Source organism: Pelodiscus sinensis, chromosome 28, assembly GCF_052426305.1.
Source record: "Pelodiscus sinensis isolate ZL-2025 chromosome 28, ASM5242630v1, whole genome shotgun sequence".
Taxonomy (NCBI): domain Eukaryota; kingdom Metazoa; phylum Chordata; order Testudines; family Trionychidae; genus Pelodiscus; species Pelodiscus sinensis.
This window is the reverse complement of record NC_143079.1, coordinates 11,808,127-11,822,500: the sequence shown is the minus strand read 5'-3', so window position 1 is coordinate 11,822,500 and position 14,374 is coordinate 11,808,127. Positions and strand designations below refer to the sequence as shown.

General features: G+C 50.0%; 1 protein-coding gene across 8 annotated transcripts in view; it reads left to right on the top strand.

Moving 5' to 3' along the window:
* The window catches only part of KANSL3 (KAT8 regulatory NSL complex subunit 3), a 73,295-nt gene that overhangs the window by 35,459 nt on the left and 23,462 nt on the right, over window positions 1–14,374 (top strand). For 5 of the 8 annotated variants that reach the window (XM_075910939.2, XM_075910943.2, XM_075910945.2 and 2 more), the window contains 3 exons: window positions 3,087–3,243; window positions 3,733–3,834; window positions 12,338–12,415. In XM_075910939.2, the coding sequence (XP_075767054.2) occupies window positions 3,087–3,243; window positions 3,733–3,834; window positions 12,338–12,415 (337 nt within the window). The remainder of the gene's footprint in view (window positions 1–3,086; window positions 3,244–3,732; window positions 3,835–12,337; window positions 12,416–14,374) is intronic. The other 3 variants (XM_075910941.2, XM_075910940.2, XM_075910942.2) reach the window with 3 other exon arrangements.

Below are 14,374 nucleotides of genomic sequence, written 5' to 3'. Positions count from 1 at the left end.
CTGGCCTACTTCCTGAAATGCCGGGTCTGTCGCACCACCAGGGACTTCCTTCCCCCCTGCAGCCTGCCTGTGCGGGGGGGATGAGGGAGGGAGTAGGAATCCTGGGACTGCAGGCCAGCTCCAACTTCTCAGGAAGCACGCGGCTGTCGTGGGGAGCAGAGGAAGAGCGTGCGCTTCCTGAGAAGTTGGAGCTGGCCTGCAGTCTGGGACTCCTACACACACACCCGGTGCAGGCAGGCAGCGGGGGGAAGGAAGTCCCTGGCGGAGCGACAGACCGGGCATTTCAGGAAGTTCCCCAGTAGTTTAGGGGAGGGGAAGAGCAGCCTGCGCTTCCTGAGACCTGGGATCCCCAGGTACTGGCCCCAGCTGTCTGTCCCCCGTCTCCCCCCATGAGTACCCTGCCCCAGCACCCTGTCCGCTGCCCCCACCAGCACAGTTGGGGCCACATTAGTGAGGCTTGGGGGGTTTTGGAAGGGATGTTTTTTTGCATCTCACTTCTGTGGCCCCGATTGACTTTTCTGTGGGTCAGTGACTCCTGACTCAAAATAGGTTCCCCGCCCCTCTCATAAATAAAGACAACGCTGAAACATTTTGTGTTTGACATAATATTTTATTTAAAAATGTAGCCTGGCCAACAAGCCCCCAGTTGGGGCCAAGCCCCCATCTGGCCGCAGCATCATAATACTCCTGCACCCCCCAGACCCTAAACCTGAGCCTGTCATACACTGGAATCCCCTGTCCTAATCCTCCCACATCCCCAAACTCCTGCACCCCCACACCCCCAGTCTTCTGCCATAACACTCCTGCACCATCCATACACTGCAAATCTGTGTCCTGAGCCCATCATACTCCCAGCCTCCCTGCCCTGAGCCCCTCATACAACCCAGCCCAAACTCCTGCACCCTCACAGCCACAAGCCTGTGGTTTGCTCAGCACCCCAACCCTCCATCTGACCCCAACACTCCCCAGCCTGGAGCCCCCTCCCTGAGCCAGAATCCTCTTCCTCCTGCACCCAAATTCCCTCCCAGAGCTTGCACACCTCACCCCTTCCCAGTGTTTTTTTTGTGAGCCACAATAGCAGTGGAGACAGCCTGAAGAGCCAGGGCAAAACTGTTGAGCCAAAAAAAAAAAAAAAAAAAGGCAGGGCCACGAAGACCCAGGGAACAGTTGTTAACAAAAAACAAACAGACAAAAAAAGCAGCCAAGGGACAGCGTGCCAGCACCTATCCCCCCCCCGCATGGCGTTTTTCTTGGCTGGTTGGTTTTTTGCTCAACAGCTTTGCCCCAGCTCTTCACGCTGTCTCTGCTGCTATTGTGGCTCTTTGTCTGGAACGGGTTGGCCACCCTTGGTCTAATATATGGAGCTGAAAAAGCAGACCACAAATAAGTAAGGATAATAAGAAACAAATGTTAAACAAGACCATGAGATCAACATTTAGTTTAATTGCACATATTTAAAAGCAAAAATCACATAACAGTAATTAATTTTTTTAAATCATAAAATGAATTTTTTCGCGGAATCCTTATTTTCACTTCTCAGAACCCCGGGGTTTCGCGGAACACCATTTGGGAAACACTGCAATACAGGCCTCTTGGAGGAACACTGCTAGTTACCTCTCTCCATTCTGAAAGCGGACTATCCAATCCTACACTTTGTTTCCTATCTTTTTACCTGTTACTGATCCAGGAGAGGATCTTCCCTCTTATCCCTTGACTGCTTAGTTTGCTTAAGAGCCTGGTCAAATGATTTCTGAATCTAAATGCACTGTAGCCCATAGATTCCTCCTTGTCCACATGCTTGTTTTCCCTCTCAAAGAATTCTAGTAGATGTGTTCATTTATGTGTCTGGTAATTCCATTCTTTACTATAGTTTCAACCAGTTTGCCTAGTATTGAAGTTGGATTTTCCAGCCTATAAGTACCGGGATCACCTGTGAAGCCATTTTTAAAAATGGGTGTTACAATAGCTATCCTCCATTTATCTGGTATAGATGTTGATTTAAATGACAGGTTACATACCAAAGTTCGGAGTTCTGCAATTTCACATTTGAGTTCCTTCAGAATTCTTGGGTGAATGCAATATGGTCCTGGTGATTTATTGTTGTTTAATTTTTCAGTTAGTTTCAGAATCTCCTCCTTTCTCCCTTACCTTGCTTTATGTTAGGATAAGAGGAAGCTGCACACCCTATTTAGGCATCCTTGCCCTTGCTATTGAGGAGTTCTTGAACAAACACACACAGACAGAGACACTCTCTCAAATATAGTAGATGGTCACTGTTACTAAGAGGTTCAGCTATAATCACCTCTTGGACCAGATCCTGTGCTCCTGCTTAGGACTGAATCAAGAATTTCCTCTCCTCTTATGGGCTCAGAAAGGTGTGGGGGGGAGGAAGGGGAAGCTACACTAAAATGAGGAAGTTAGTTAAACAGAAATTAAAAGTCACAGTGTGAAAAGCGAAATCCCTGCAACTGAGCATTTCTCAGTCCTATCGCCATCCTCGTGAGATGGTCGGTAATATATCCCCGCTGCTGTTCTTATTGGTAGAGCATGGAATTCCTGTCCATAGAGACTCTATGGAACAGTTTGGTTCATTAAGATTTTTACTTCATTTGACTCTGCAGTGCCATTCTGCCCTGGCACGACCTGTTTGGTCTTTCTGAGATATTTTGTGCCCTGTATGACTGTGTCCTGTTGAGTGTCCTCATTCCACCAAGTTTTTCTGATGCCTTTTATATCCATATCCTCATTTAATACGAGGCATTCTAGTTCACCCGTCTTATTGTTTAGACTTCTAGCTTTGGGGGGGTGTCCCTGGCTGGGGTCAGAGTGCAGGGAAGGGGAGTCTGAGGGCGGGGCAAGAAGACTGCAGTTGCTCAGTGCTAATCCTTGCTCCAGTACTGACTCTTCTGTGCCTTTGGGCAGGTAACCTGCCCTCCATGCCCACGTTTCCCATCTGTAACGCACACACTCGGTCATCAGGGATTGCGAGGGTCAAGTGGAAACTACTGATCTGTGGAGATGTAAAGTCATTGCTGCATCCTGCCATGGAAACCTAACGGCGTGGGGCTTCCCTTCTCTTTGGCCAGGACCTGTCCAGTGTCTCCAGTAGCCCCACTTCAAGTCCCAAAACCAAAGTGGCTGCTGTGCCATGTGTTCAGAAGTGCAGCCAGGCGGGTGCCCCCCAGCTGCTGAAGAGACACGTGCAGAGAACAGACGGGGTCCTGGCACACAAGCAGGCACAAGGTAATGCCCCTGCAGCTCTCTTCGCTCTCATCCTCCTTGTTACCCTGGGACAACCCCCTGGCCATGCCACTGGCCAGCTCTGCTCCCCCTTTGCCCTGCAGGACTAGTCTGAGTCTGCAAGCTTCCTTTGGCCACGTAACCGGCAGAATTGGGTGGTCTCCCCATAGCTCATACCAAAATTCCCTCTAATTTTTTCCCTCCATGTGCAGAATAAATTTTGTTCTGTGCACTGAGGTACATGCGGCTGTTCGACAGTAGAAACCCAGACCTAGCTGTGGGCTCTGTGCTAATCAGGTGGGTGGCACTGGAATCTTTCCTGGGCAGCCACCCGAGTGCACGCTGGATCACACCAGTGTTACTCTTCAGCAGAGGCAGATGGGAACTGACTCTAGGCTGGGAACAGGGATCTCTCTGGGACAGGAAGGTGAGTCACATACAGGCCTTGGCTGTGCAGTTGCCCATACTGAGATGGGTCTTTGCCTTCTGCAGTTGTAGAATGTCAGCCTGGTGGATGTGGGCACGTCGTTGGAGGGCATTTGACGGGCTGCCGATTTGTGTCAGCAGATTCGCTAGGGAGTAAAGTACGGCCAGGTGGGTAAGACCACGGAGCCGAGATGAGGGGCTAGTGCCGCGGTAGTCAGCAGGCATACTGCGGGAAAATCTAGACTGCCAAATGCTTTTGAATGGACCCTGACATCTTGGTGTTTACTACAACTTATCCTCTTTGTTGTTTTCTCTGGAGTTTGGACTGCAACTATACCTTGACCAAGAAATTTGGACCTTGACAAAAAATGTCTGGACCAGGGTTGGGCATTAAGCAGTCCAGGGACCAGATGCAGTTCGCCAAGATTAGCCACTGGCGGACTGCCAGATGCTTTATTTACCTGCACGTCTGCAGGTGTGGCTGCTTGCAACTACAGTTGGCTGTGATTCACTGTTCCTGGCCACTGCTTCCTGCATTGGGCTGGGCCACCACTTCCCGCAGCTCCTATTGGCTGGGAATGGCAAATTGCAGCCAAAGGGAGCTGCAAGTGGCCGTACTTGCAGACGTGCAGGTAAATAAAGCATCTGGTGGCCCAGTGGGAACTAGCCTTTCTGAACTGTGTCCGGCCTGTGGGCCACGTATTGGCCAGCTCTCATCAAGAAGGAAAGGCTACCCTGAGCCATGACTTTTGTCCTGTGGGATGTTGATAAGATCTTGGGATACACTTTCAGTCATACAGGGGAAGAGGCTGGAAAGGTCTGACTGGCAGTGGTCTGTCTGATGTAGGGGGGCCTGTGGTAGCCATGTCGATCCCAGGATATTAGAGAGATCAGAGGAGTGAGGCAATATCTTTTATGGGATCGATTTCTGTTGGTGAGAGAAACAGACTTTTGAAGTTCTCCGGTCTCCAATCTTCCTTTGCTCAGGGCAGATCTGGGTAGGCCTGCTGATGGCCTGGCGCTCCTGCTAGCTGTAGGAATTTTTCTCTCGTTCCCAGTGGGCGGCAGACTGGGACTTGAGCCCAGGTCTCCCACATAGGAGAGCAATGCAAGCTATCGGCGCTGGCGAGTGTGCAGAGGGAACTGAGGGGAGAAAGCTCAGTGGCTGGGATCACAGCAGATACGTCTGCAGGGCGGAGCTGGTGCAGAGGGAGGCTTTGTGGCAATGAATGTTTGAGTGCGCCAGGTACGGTTCCCAGGCATTGCCAGCGTTCCAGCCCAGAGCGGCCCAGCGGGACTAGCTGAAGGGAATCTTTGTTTACAGCTCCAGTGCTAGACATGGGGAAGAGCCAGTCATCACAAGCCTTTGCATGGTCCCTGGATGGGCGAGGGGGCTTTGGGAGAGATGGTGTGTAGTTTGGTTGCTCTCTAAGACGGAGGGAGGGGGATGTCTCCAGCCCGGCTGCCCCTTTCCAGACACGTGTGATGCACTGCACTTGGGGGGTTCAGTCCATAGTGTCTCTAAATGCTCCAAGCCTGCATAACAAAGCTGCACTTCCCTTTGTCAGAGTAAGTGGGATCTGCAGAACTCCCCACTGGCAGGCTGTAGGCCGCAGGAGTGAGTTGGGTCAACAGGGGCCCTCGCTAGCCAACTATGAGTCCAGTAGAGTGTGTGGGGCCTGTAGAGCTCCGTGCTGACTAGCTGTGGGCCCAGAGGAGTTTGTGGGATCTGTAGGGCCCGAACACCGGGCTTAAGGGAGTGAGTTGGGTGTATGGCATTCCCCTCTGGCCAGCTGTGGGTCCAGGAGAGTGAGTGGTGGCTGCAGGGCTCCACGTTGGCTGGTTGTGGGTCCAGGCTGTAATATAACGGGTTCTGGGGTCACCGCTGAGATGGTCAAATCAGGGCGAATTGCTTAGAGACAGGCCTACGTACAGCCCAAGGCAGGGGGCCCTCTACTATAAGGCACCAAATTAGTCACAAAGAGCACGTCTGTTCGCCACACTGGCCAGCAAGAAGTCACACAAGCAACCCCCTTAGACACTCCAGCTTCTCCTGTGCCACAAGCAGCTCTGCTCCTTACACAAATGAGAGGTTAGGAAACCAGTCTCACCAGTCTGAACAGGTCCTCCACATTCCAAAGGAACAGCCACGTTCCCAGTTCAATTTATACCTCAGATCTTACCCAAAGAGAATCCGCAAACCCTCAGCTTTCAATAGACACCTGGCTGGCCCACTTTGTGCAAGATTTGGGACAAACATACCACAGGGTGTAACTGTTTGTCCTGCATGTTCACCTCAAAAATCCAGTGTCCCGCCCCCATGCAGAATTGATGCAGAAAAGGGCGACATTAACATCACTGAGTGCATCAAAGCCCTTCCCATGTCTGACTGTGTTGTTACAGATTCTAATTCAATATTAGAAGAATCAGTGTCTAACTGGAACAGCTTACGAAAGCCATGTTTGTCTAAAAGAGGCTTCCTCATAGTAAGAGTCATCTTGGTACTAACAATATCATTGAACTCTTTGCTAATGCAAGGTAAAACTGGGTCAGAACAATAGTGGGTTGGATCTGCTTTTGCGGCATGATTTCCTTATGTCCTATGTGGTCGTACCAAGAGGTAAAGAAAATAGTTAATTTACCCATGTAAGTTCTGGCAGATGTTTGGAATTCCGTGAACATCAAGTCAGTAATTCATATCCTCCATAGTGTAGGAATCTTGGCATGTAGCCATGAAAGCAATATGGCGGTGTGCCTCGGTTTCTCCTTCCGTAGAGCACATAATTTCTCTGATGTCCTTTTTCATGTGAGAGGTTCCAAGATTGGTTCAGGCACCAACTGTGAAATTCTTGTATTACCAGGTCTTTTAACATACAGCGTTTCTATGCACCATTGCTAATGTGTTCCGGAATTTTCTGAAAAAATTCTGCTCAATCTAGATCTTTACAGCTTTTGGTATTAGCAACACATCAGTTACAAAAGTTAACATTAGTAATAAAAACACGTCCATTGAAAGTATACGTTTGCAGTTCTTTGTCATGCCGCATCCTTGACTGAATACCATTAGAGTTCTGGTAGTTCAGAGCCAATCTGTGGCTTCCCTTTGCAAAATCAAGATTTATCCTTACTCCTTCCCTCATGAGCTCTCTTTCTGATGTCTTAAAGACATACGATCCATTTTTACTGGCATGTTAGACTCATAGTTCTTGTGTCCTTCCGTCACCAACCCATGTTTCCATATGGAATCCGATGTGAAGTCCACTAAGAGATTACCTGCCATCCCGTGTATTCAAGAGAGACTAACCACGCAGCTGTTCTGCTCTGCATTCCCGCCTTTCCTCTGAACCTGAGACACACACTGTCCGCTCACAGAATCAAGCTGTCCCAACAAGACTGACTCCCCAGTAAGCTGGTCAGACAGTCACTTGGTTATCACAAGGCTGTCCCAGTTTTCTGACAGTTTCCACTTAATCTTAAAATGTTTAAGATAATCAAGACAGAAGCAGACTGTGAAGAACTTCAAAAAGATCTCACCAAACTGAGTGATTGGGCAACAAAATGGCAAATGAAATTTAATGTGGATAAGTGTAAAGTAATGCACATTGGAAAAAACAACCCCAACTATACGTACAGTATGATGGGGGCTAATTTGGCTACGACAAATCAGGAAAGAGATTTTGGCGTTATCGTGGATAGTTCTCTGAAAACTTCCACACAGTGTGCAGCGGCGGTCAAAAAGGCAAATAGGACGTTAGGAATTATTAAGAAAGGGGATAGAAAATAAGACCCAGAATATCTTACTGCCCCTGTATAAAACTATGGTACGCCCACATCTTGAATACTGTGTACAGATGTGGTCTCCTCACCTCAAAAAAGATATTTTGGCCTTAGAAAGGGTTCAGAAAAGGGCAACTAAAATGATTAGGGGTTTGGAATGGGTCCCATATGAGGAGAGGTTAAAGTGACTGGGACTTTTCAGTTTAGAAAAGAGGAGACTGAGGGGGGATATGATAGAGGTCTATAAAATCATGAGTGGTGTGGAGAGGGTGAATAAAGAAAAGTTATTAATTCCCATAATAGAAGAACTAGAGGACACCAAATGAAATTAATGGGTAGCAGGTTTAAAACTAATAAAAGAACGTTCTTCTTCACACAGCGCATAGTCAACCTGTGGAACTCCTTGCCAGAGGAGGCTGTGAAGGCTAGGACTATAACAGAGTTTAAAGAGAAGCTAGATAATTTCATGGAGGTTAGGTTCATAAAAGGCTATTAGCCTGGGGATAGAAATGGTGTCCCTGGCCTCTGTTTGTCAGAGGCTGGAGAAGGATGGCAGGAGACAAATCGCCTGATCATTGTCTTCAGTCCACCCCCTCTGGGGCACCTGGTGTTGGCCACTGTCAGCAGACAGGCTACTGGGCTAGATGGACCTTTGGTCTGACCCAGTACGGCCGTTCTTATGTTATGTTCTTATGTTAACTTTCAATCCATCTGAAACCTCCTCTAAACTAGGAGTCCTGTGGCACCTTATAGACTAGCAGAAGTGTTGGAGCACAGGACTCCTCGCCGCTTTTGCAGATTCAACTAACATGGCTACCCCTCTGATACTCCTCTAAACTGTTCACACTGAACCAAAGTCAATGGAGTCATTTTTAACAGAAAAATTCTGTCTGGAACTGAAGCAAGTGCCTCACCAAAGAAACTGCTGCCTCCTACAGATGGATCTCCCTCCATCAGACCACTTCCAAGGGTTCTCTTCCTTAGGAGCTTCTTCACGCGGCTGTACAGGAGCATAGCTCTGCTGAGCCACAACCAACTCCTTCTGAGTTTCCCTTATACCCAGAATCGCTTCCGGCCCATCAGGTGGATTTTTACACAGTCCCCTTCCAGGAGAAGAGAGAGACTCACCAGGTAAAAAGTTAGAGACATTCTTCTTCCCTTTATGGATTTCCACACGGGTAGCATGAAGGTTACCAGCTTAACTCACACAAGGGTCGGAACAATTTTCTCCTTCAAGTTTCCATACTATCTGTAGGTACCACAGTTCAATCGCTATTATGCTCTGTTTGTACCCGGGCTAAGGTGTCACCCTGATCACACAGTTGTTTCACCCTTTCCCAGCAACACACTAGCAACAGGCAAAAAACAAGCCCGAGATCAGCATCATTCTCCCCAGCAGACACAAACTTAGGACCCTTCCCTTTCTGGGCTTCATGTGTATCCAGAGCCAACTGTGAGACAGCTGCATTGTCCTCAGCCGCCACAGGCTGAGAGGGAACTTCGGCAGACAGGATTGGGAAGAAACCCTTCCTTCCTGCTGCTGCTGCTTAGCACAAACAATGGGAGACCATCTCCGCACCCATGGCTGATTTCAGAGAGAAATCTGGGAACTGAGACAGCTGCTTTCGCAGACAAATGAGGATTGCCCTTCCCAGTGGAGAAACTGCTATTCTCCTTGGAGAAACATTTTGAGAAACCTTCCCTAGGCAAGTCATTGCCCCTAATAAACAAAGGCTCAGGGTCATTTCCTTCCTGTGTTTCATTCAGGACACTGACTTGACTGAACTAAGCTTTAGCATCATCCCCAACCCTACGAGCCTTAGGAATTGTGTTTTTCACTCCTCCTTCCATTTCACACGGATTTTAGCCAAAGGCTCCATTACAAAATACACAGACAAGGCTACAACAACCAGGCTGTCTTCTGGCCCATAATCTTCCTTCTTGACAAGGCTTTAACCAGAGTAATCTCTGCAGCAGCATCTCTCCATGCTTCACACAACACTCCATTAACCTCAGCGGCACTAATGAACTCAGCATTCTTGTTCCCATATTTAGCTCTAAGATGTGAGTTTTAAGGCCAAGCCCTTCAGGGACCTCAGAAACAGCATTTGCACACAGGGCCCCAGCACTGGATTCTGTGGGGCTTGCCTGGGGTGTTTAGAAGAACAGGATTAGCATGGATGGGGTTTGGTGACTTACTTGTAAATTTGGACACACTGGTTTGACATGTCCCCCACAAATGACACGCCACCTGTCTTCCCTTCGAGTAGGAGTTCTTCTAATGGCTATGGGGCTGGCCTCACCTTTTAAACCCTCTCTTCTAGATTGGGGAGAATAGAGATCACTCATACTCCGGGGTTTGCACCCTTCTCGAACCCTGTTTTGGGTATGAGCATCTGCAAACTGCTGCCCATAGGACTGGCTCAAGCTCTTTTATCACATGCAGGTGCTGTAACATGGTCAGAAACAGTGTCTAAAAGTTGCTCCAAAGTTATTAAATCCAGCAGTTTCTCAAAACGCCTGTGTGCTTTCCCCCCCACAGTCGGCTTTTTAACAAAACCCATCAGCTTATGAGCACTCTCCACATAGGTATATTCACAAGACATTCTAAACCTTCTACCTCTTACCCTGTAAGATTTAGGGATGACCTCGATCCGCCTCCACGCAGAGTCTTTAAACCACATATAGTCTAAAGCAGGGGTGGGGAACCTCAGGCCCCCGGCTTGCCTGGATCTGGCCCCCGAGGCTCAGGGCCTCCCCCCATCACTGGGGAGCCTGTGCTGCCACTCCAGCCCTCTCCCCGCCTCACAGTGGGGCTACAGCACCCAAAATCTAGTAAGCAGGAACCCCTAGACTCTGGTGTGAGAGAGGGATGTGGGGAGTGTCTGTCGTCTTCTCAGCTGGGGGCCATGTCACTGAGGAGGTGGTTTGGGGTTTTTTTTGTTTTGCTTCTCACATGTGTGCAGCCCCCAACTGATTTTTCAGTGGGTCATTGGCCCCGACCCAAAAGAAGTGTTCCCCACCCCGGTCTAAAGCTTCATGTTCCACCAGTTCATTAAAGACCTCCCTGGCTTTTCCAGTCCGTCTGGATTTGCTGCTCAGCTGGGATTCAGCTCACATGGCATAGGCGTTAACAGGGAGACAACAGTCCCTCTCTATTCTCAGTATGCAGGACACATCTTTTCCCAGCTTCTGTTGTACGGGAGTCGGGGGGGCCAGGGGTGGACTTCCAGGGCGCTTCTGCTGCTGCTCAAACGCTCATAGCTGAAGTTGGTGAGTCCTCTCTACAGCTTGCTTGGCTTTCTCTTCAGCAGCCGGTAGTTCCATGTGCCTTGTGTGGGACTCTTTCTTCAATTCAGCATTTTTTTGCTTTTCCTTTAAATGCATCTCTGCAAGATTTTGTTCATGTTCAAGGGCCACTTGCTTTAATTTTCTCTGCAGCATCTCTGGCCACTAATGAAGATCTCTTCCTAAAGGAGAGAACTTTTCTGAGCACAAATCTTCCAGGTGTTTTTTACTAAGACCGTCATATCGTTGCTGATTCATTGCAACTGCTCTTTAACCAATCAAATTCTCAATTCCCAAATTCACATATTGAATAGCGTGGTTTCTGATCCAAAGTATATCCAAGCACGACTACGCCACTGTAATATAATGGTTCTGGGGGGCACAGCTGAGAGGGTCAAATCAGGGTGGATTGCCTAGAAATAGGGCTATGTACAGCCCAGGACCGGGGTCCTTCAGTGTAAGGCACCAAAGCAGTCATAAAGAGCATGTCTGTTCACCATACTGGCCAGCAAGAAGTCACACAAGCAACCCCCTTAAACCTCCAGCTTCTCCGGTGCCACAAGCAGCACCGCTCCTTACCCAAATGAGAGGTTATGAAAACTGATCTCACCCAGTCAGAACAGGTTCTACCAATCCCAAATCCCAGTTCAATTTATACCTCAGATCTTACCCAAAAGGGCACGCTGGGCCACTCCTTTAGAATCTAACAGCTAAAGGTTTGTTAAAGAAAGAAAGAAAGAAAGAAAGAAAAGGTTGAGAGTAACAAAATTACATGCTCCAATTACAAAGTTCCTGGTGCAGGCTTGCAGCAGAGATGGAATATTCCACCCTGTTAAGTCTCTGGAGTATATCCTGGGTTAGGATGGCTCAGCAGTCCTTCCAGGCCCAGTTCATAAGCAAGCTGCTCCTGAAGTGATGAGCTGGAGTGAAGATAAATGGAGGAACCTTTAGGGCCCTTTCCACCCTGCCTGTGTGGAGGGAATCCCATAGTTCTCCTTGTGTGAAAGCACCTCCCAAAATGAAGTTTGTCACATGAGCAAGTCACCTGTCCATGCCTGGCTCAGTCCTTAGCGGCCATGGCTAACATGCTGGCCTGAAGGGTCGCAGGGAAATTCCTCAGATGTGGATTGATACCGTCCACGGTGCATTGTCAGTCCAGTACTTCCATTCACTTGCAGCCAGCCTTCCGCGATAGGCGGGCGAGGCCTGTTGATATCTCTCAGAAGCAAATATTTGAAATACAAGTACCAGTCAGTACTTATAACTGTAAGTACAAAAATGATACAGGCCTGTGAGTATTATAAAGAGAATCAGCAAACCCTCAGCTTTCAGTAGGCATCTGGCTGGCCCACTTTGTGCAAGCTTAGGGGCAAACATACCACAGGGTGTAACTGTCCTGCATGTTCACCTCAAAACTCTACTAGCATCCCGCATGGGAGTAAGCAGTGGCTGCAGGGCTCCCTGCTGGCTGGCTGTGGGTCCAGGGGAGTGAGTGGGGTGCACAGGTCTCACCACTGGCCCACTTGTGCTCCAGGGGAGTGGGTGCCAGCTGCCTGCCCCCGTGAAAGCCGGCTGTGATACTGTAATTCTCTCTGATTCATTTCAGCTCAGTTTGCTGCTTTTCTGAAACAAAACATGCTGGCGAGGAAAGTTCTTCCTCCTGGCACCGCTTCATGTCTCTTTGGTGAGTATGTCCTCACTTCCTCTCTCTCTGCTTCCTTCCTCCTCCGGCTGTCCTCCATCACTTTCCTCTCCTCCTCGCCCTGGTTTGGGGGCGTTGCAGCGTGCGCCCCTGCTCCCCACTGTTTGCTTTCTCCTTGCTGCGGTAGGAGCTGATAAAAAAGCCATTTGCAAGCTGCAGAATATTGACCCACCTGGTCTCCCTCCTCTGGCTTTCCCTGTGCTCCCTGAACCAAGGTGTTTGGCTGTGATGAACTGTGGATTGGTATGGGCGATGAAGGAGCCTGCTGTGGTCAGGAGCGTAACCCTTGGGTGCTGGGTGTGATTGGCTGGGATGGAGACCCAGCATGGCCAGTTGTGCTGTTGATTTGGAAAAGGAATGGGAAGATTCTTCAGACAGCCTGTTGCCCAGGGTGCAGAGATAGGGCTGCTGAATGGCTCGAGGCCGGCTGGAGCATCTTTCCGAGCCCGGAGAGTTGGAGGAGGAATAGCGGAGGCATGGGTAGGCAGGGTGAGAGACTTCGTGGGAAAGCAGGGAAGCAGTGTTGAATTGGATCCTGACATGCATAGGAAGTCATTGTTGATGGTGGGAGGATGGGGCTGGAGGAGGAGACTCTGGCCACTGTAAGTTAGAGCCTCTGACACCTAGAGATGGAGGGGCCAGGTTCATCGCTGAGCTGGGTGGCTCAAGTTCATTGCCTCTAGTGGCACCTGCCGTGGACCCTGAGGTTAGGTGCATCATGGCATAGTGCTGGTGGCGTCTTGCCTGGACGAAGGAAGCTCAGGAGTAGCTGGAGAGCAGTGGGACTGTAACTGGGTTCTCTGCAGTCCCGACCCCCTCTGCCTATTGCACACAGACACTTCCCTGGGCTTGGGTTCTATGCAGCAGTCAAGTAACAAAGCCCTGGGGAAGGCTGTGCAGACAAACAGGCACCTGGGCCGGCTACTTACCGAGTTCTGTCTCCCGCAAGCTTTGCCTCAGAGAACTGTGGTGGCGATGAGAGAAGCTCTGCACTTCCATGCACGGGCTGAACACCAGCCGCCGCTCACAGGCACAAACCAGCTTCAGTGCTGAGCCGGGGGGTTGCTCGCATGCTGTCGTCCGGGAAGAGATTTTCCCCTGGGACTTACTGGCAGCTGCCCCACCCCGTTTCTGGAGCATCAGTAGGGTCAGGCATGCAGTGTGCTGTGCCATCAAAGGGGCAGGCACCTCAGGCTCTGCCATCCAGCACTCTGGGGACATTGCCCCTTGGGAGCTCTGCCGGTAGCTCGTGTGGGTCTTGCAGCCCTGCTGCTTCTGCATCAGTGGGGTTCAGGCTCCTTGCAGGAGAGCGGCGTGGTGGGAAGCCATGGAGAAGCGAGCGATGTAAGCAGTAGGTATGTCTAACCAGAGCCTGGGAATTGAGCCGGAGCACAGGAGTCGGCGTGTGCTGTGTGTGCCATAGGGGAGTAACTGGGTAACGAAGGGGGCGTTGGTCACTGGTCCCTACAGTGAGGAGCACCTGCCGCCCCTTCCCTCTGCATGTGCCATGCCTGCTGCCGCCCTGTGCGATGTGGTTGATGCTCCCGTGGGCTCGAGGGCTTGGACAGCAGAACGGATGCTTGTAGTCCCTTTGCATAGGGGAACAGAAACTCTCGGTATGTCCATTCCCTCTGCATGTCCACAGTTCTGGGCATGGTGTTGAGCACTGCACATGTCAGCAGCTAGCCCCCACCTTGCTGCCCAGCAGAAGAGGGCCTGTGTGCACAGACCCCATGCACTGGGGCTTGCACTGGGCTAGAGCCAGGCCAACAAACCGTGTTTCTACTGCACTCTCTCCACAGTGGGTCTGGGGCCCACGCAGAGTGGTGTCACTGCTCTGCAGGAGGGTGTTTCGTAAGGAACTCGGATTCCAAGGCCTCAGTGTTTCTTCTATACTCACTCCCCCCCCCCCCCATGAGACGGAATTAACTCCTGCAGTGA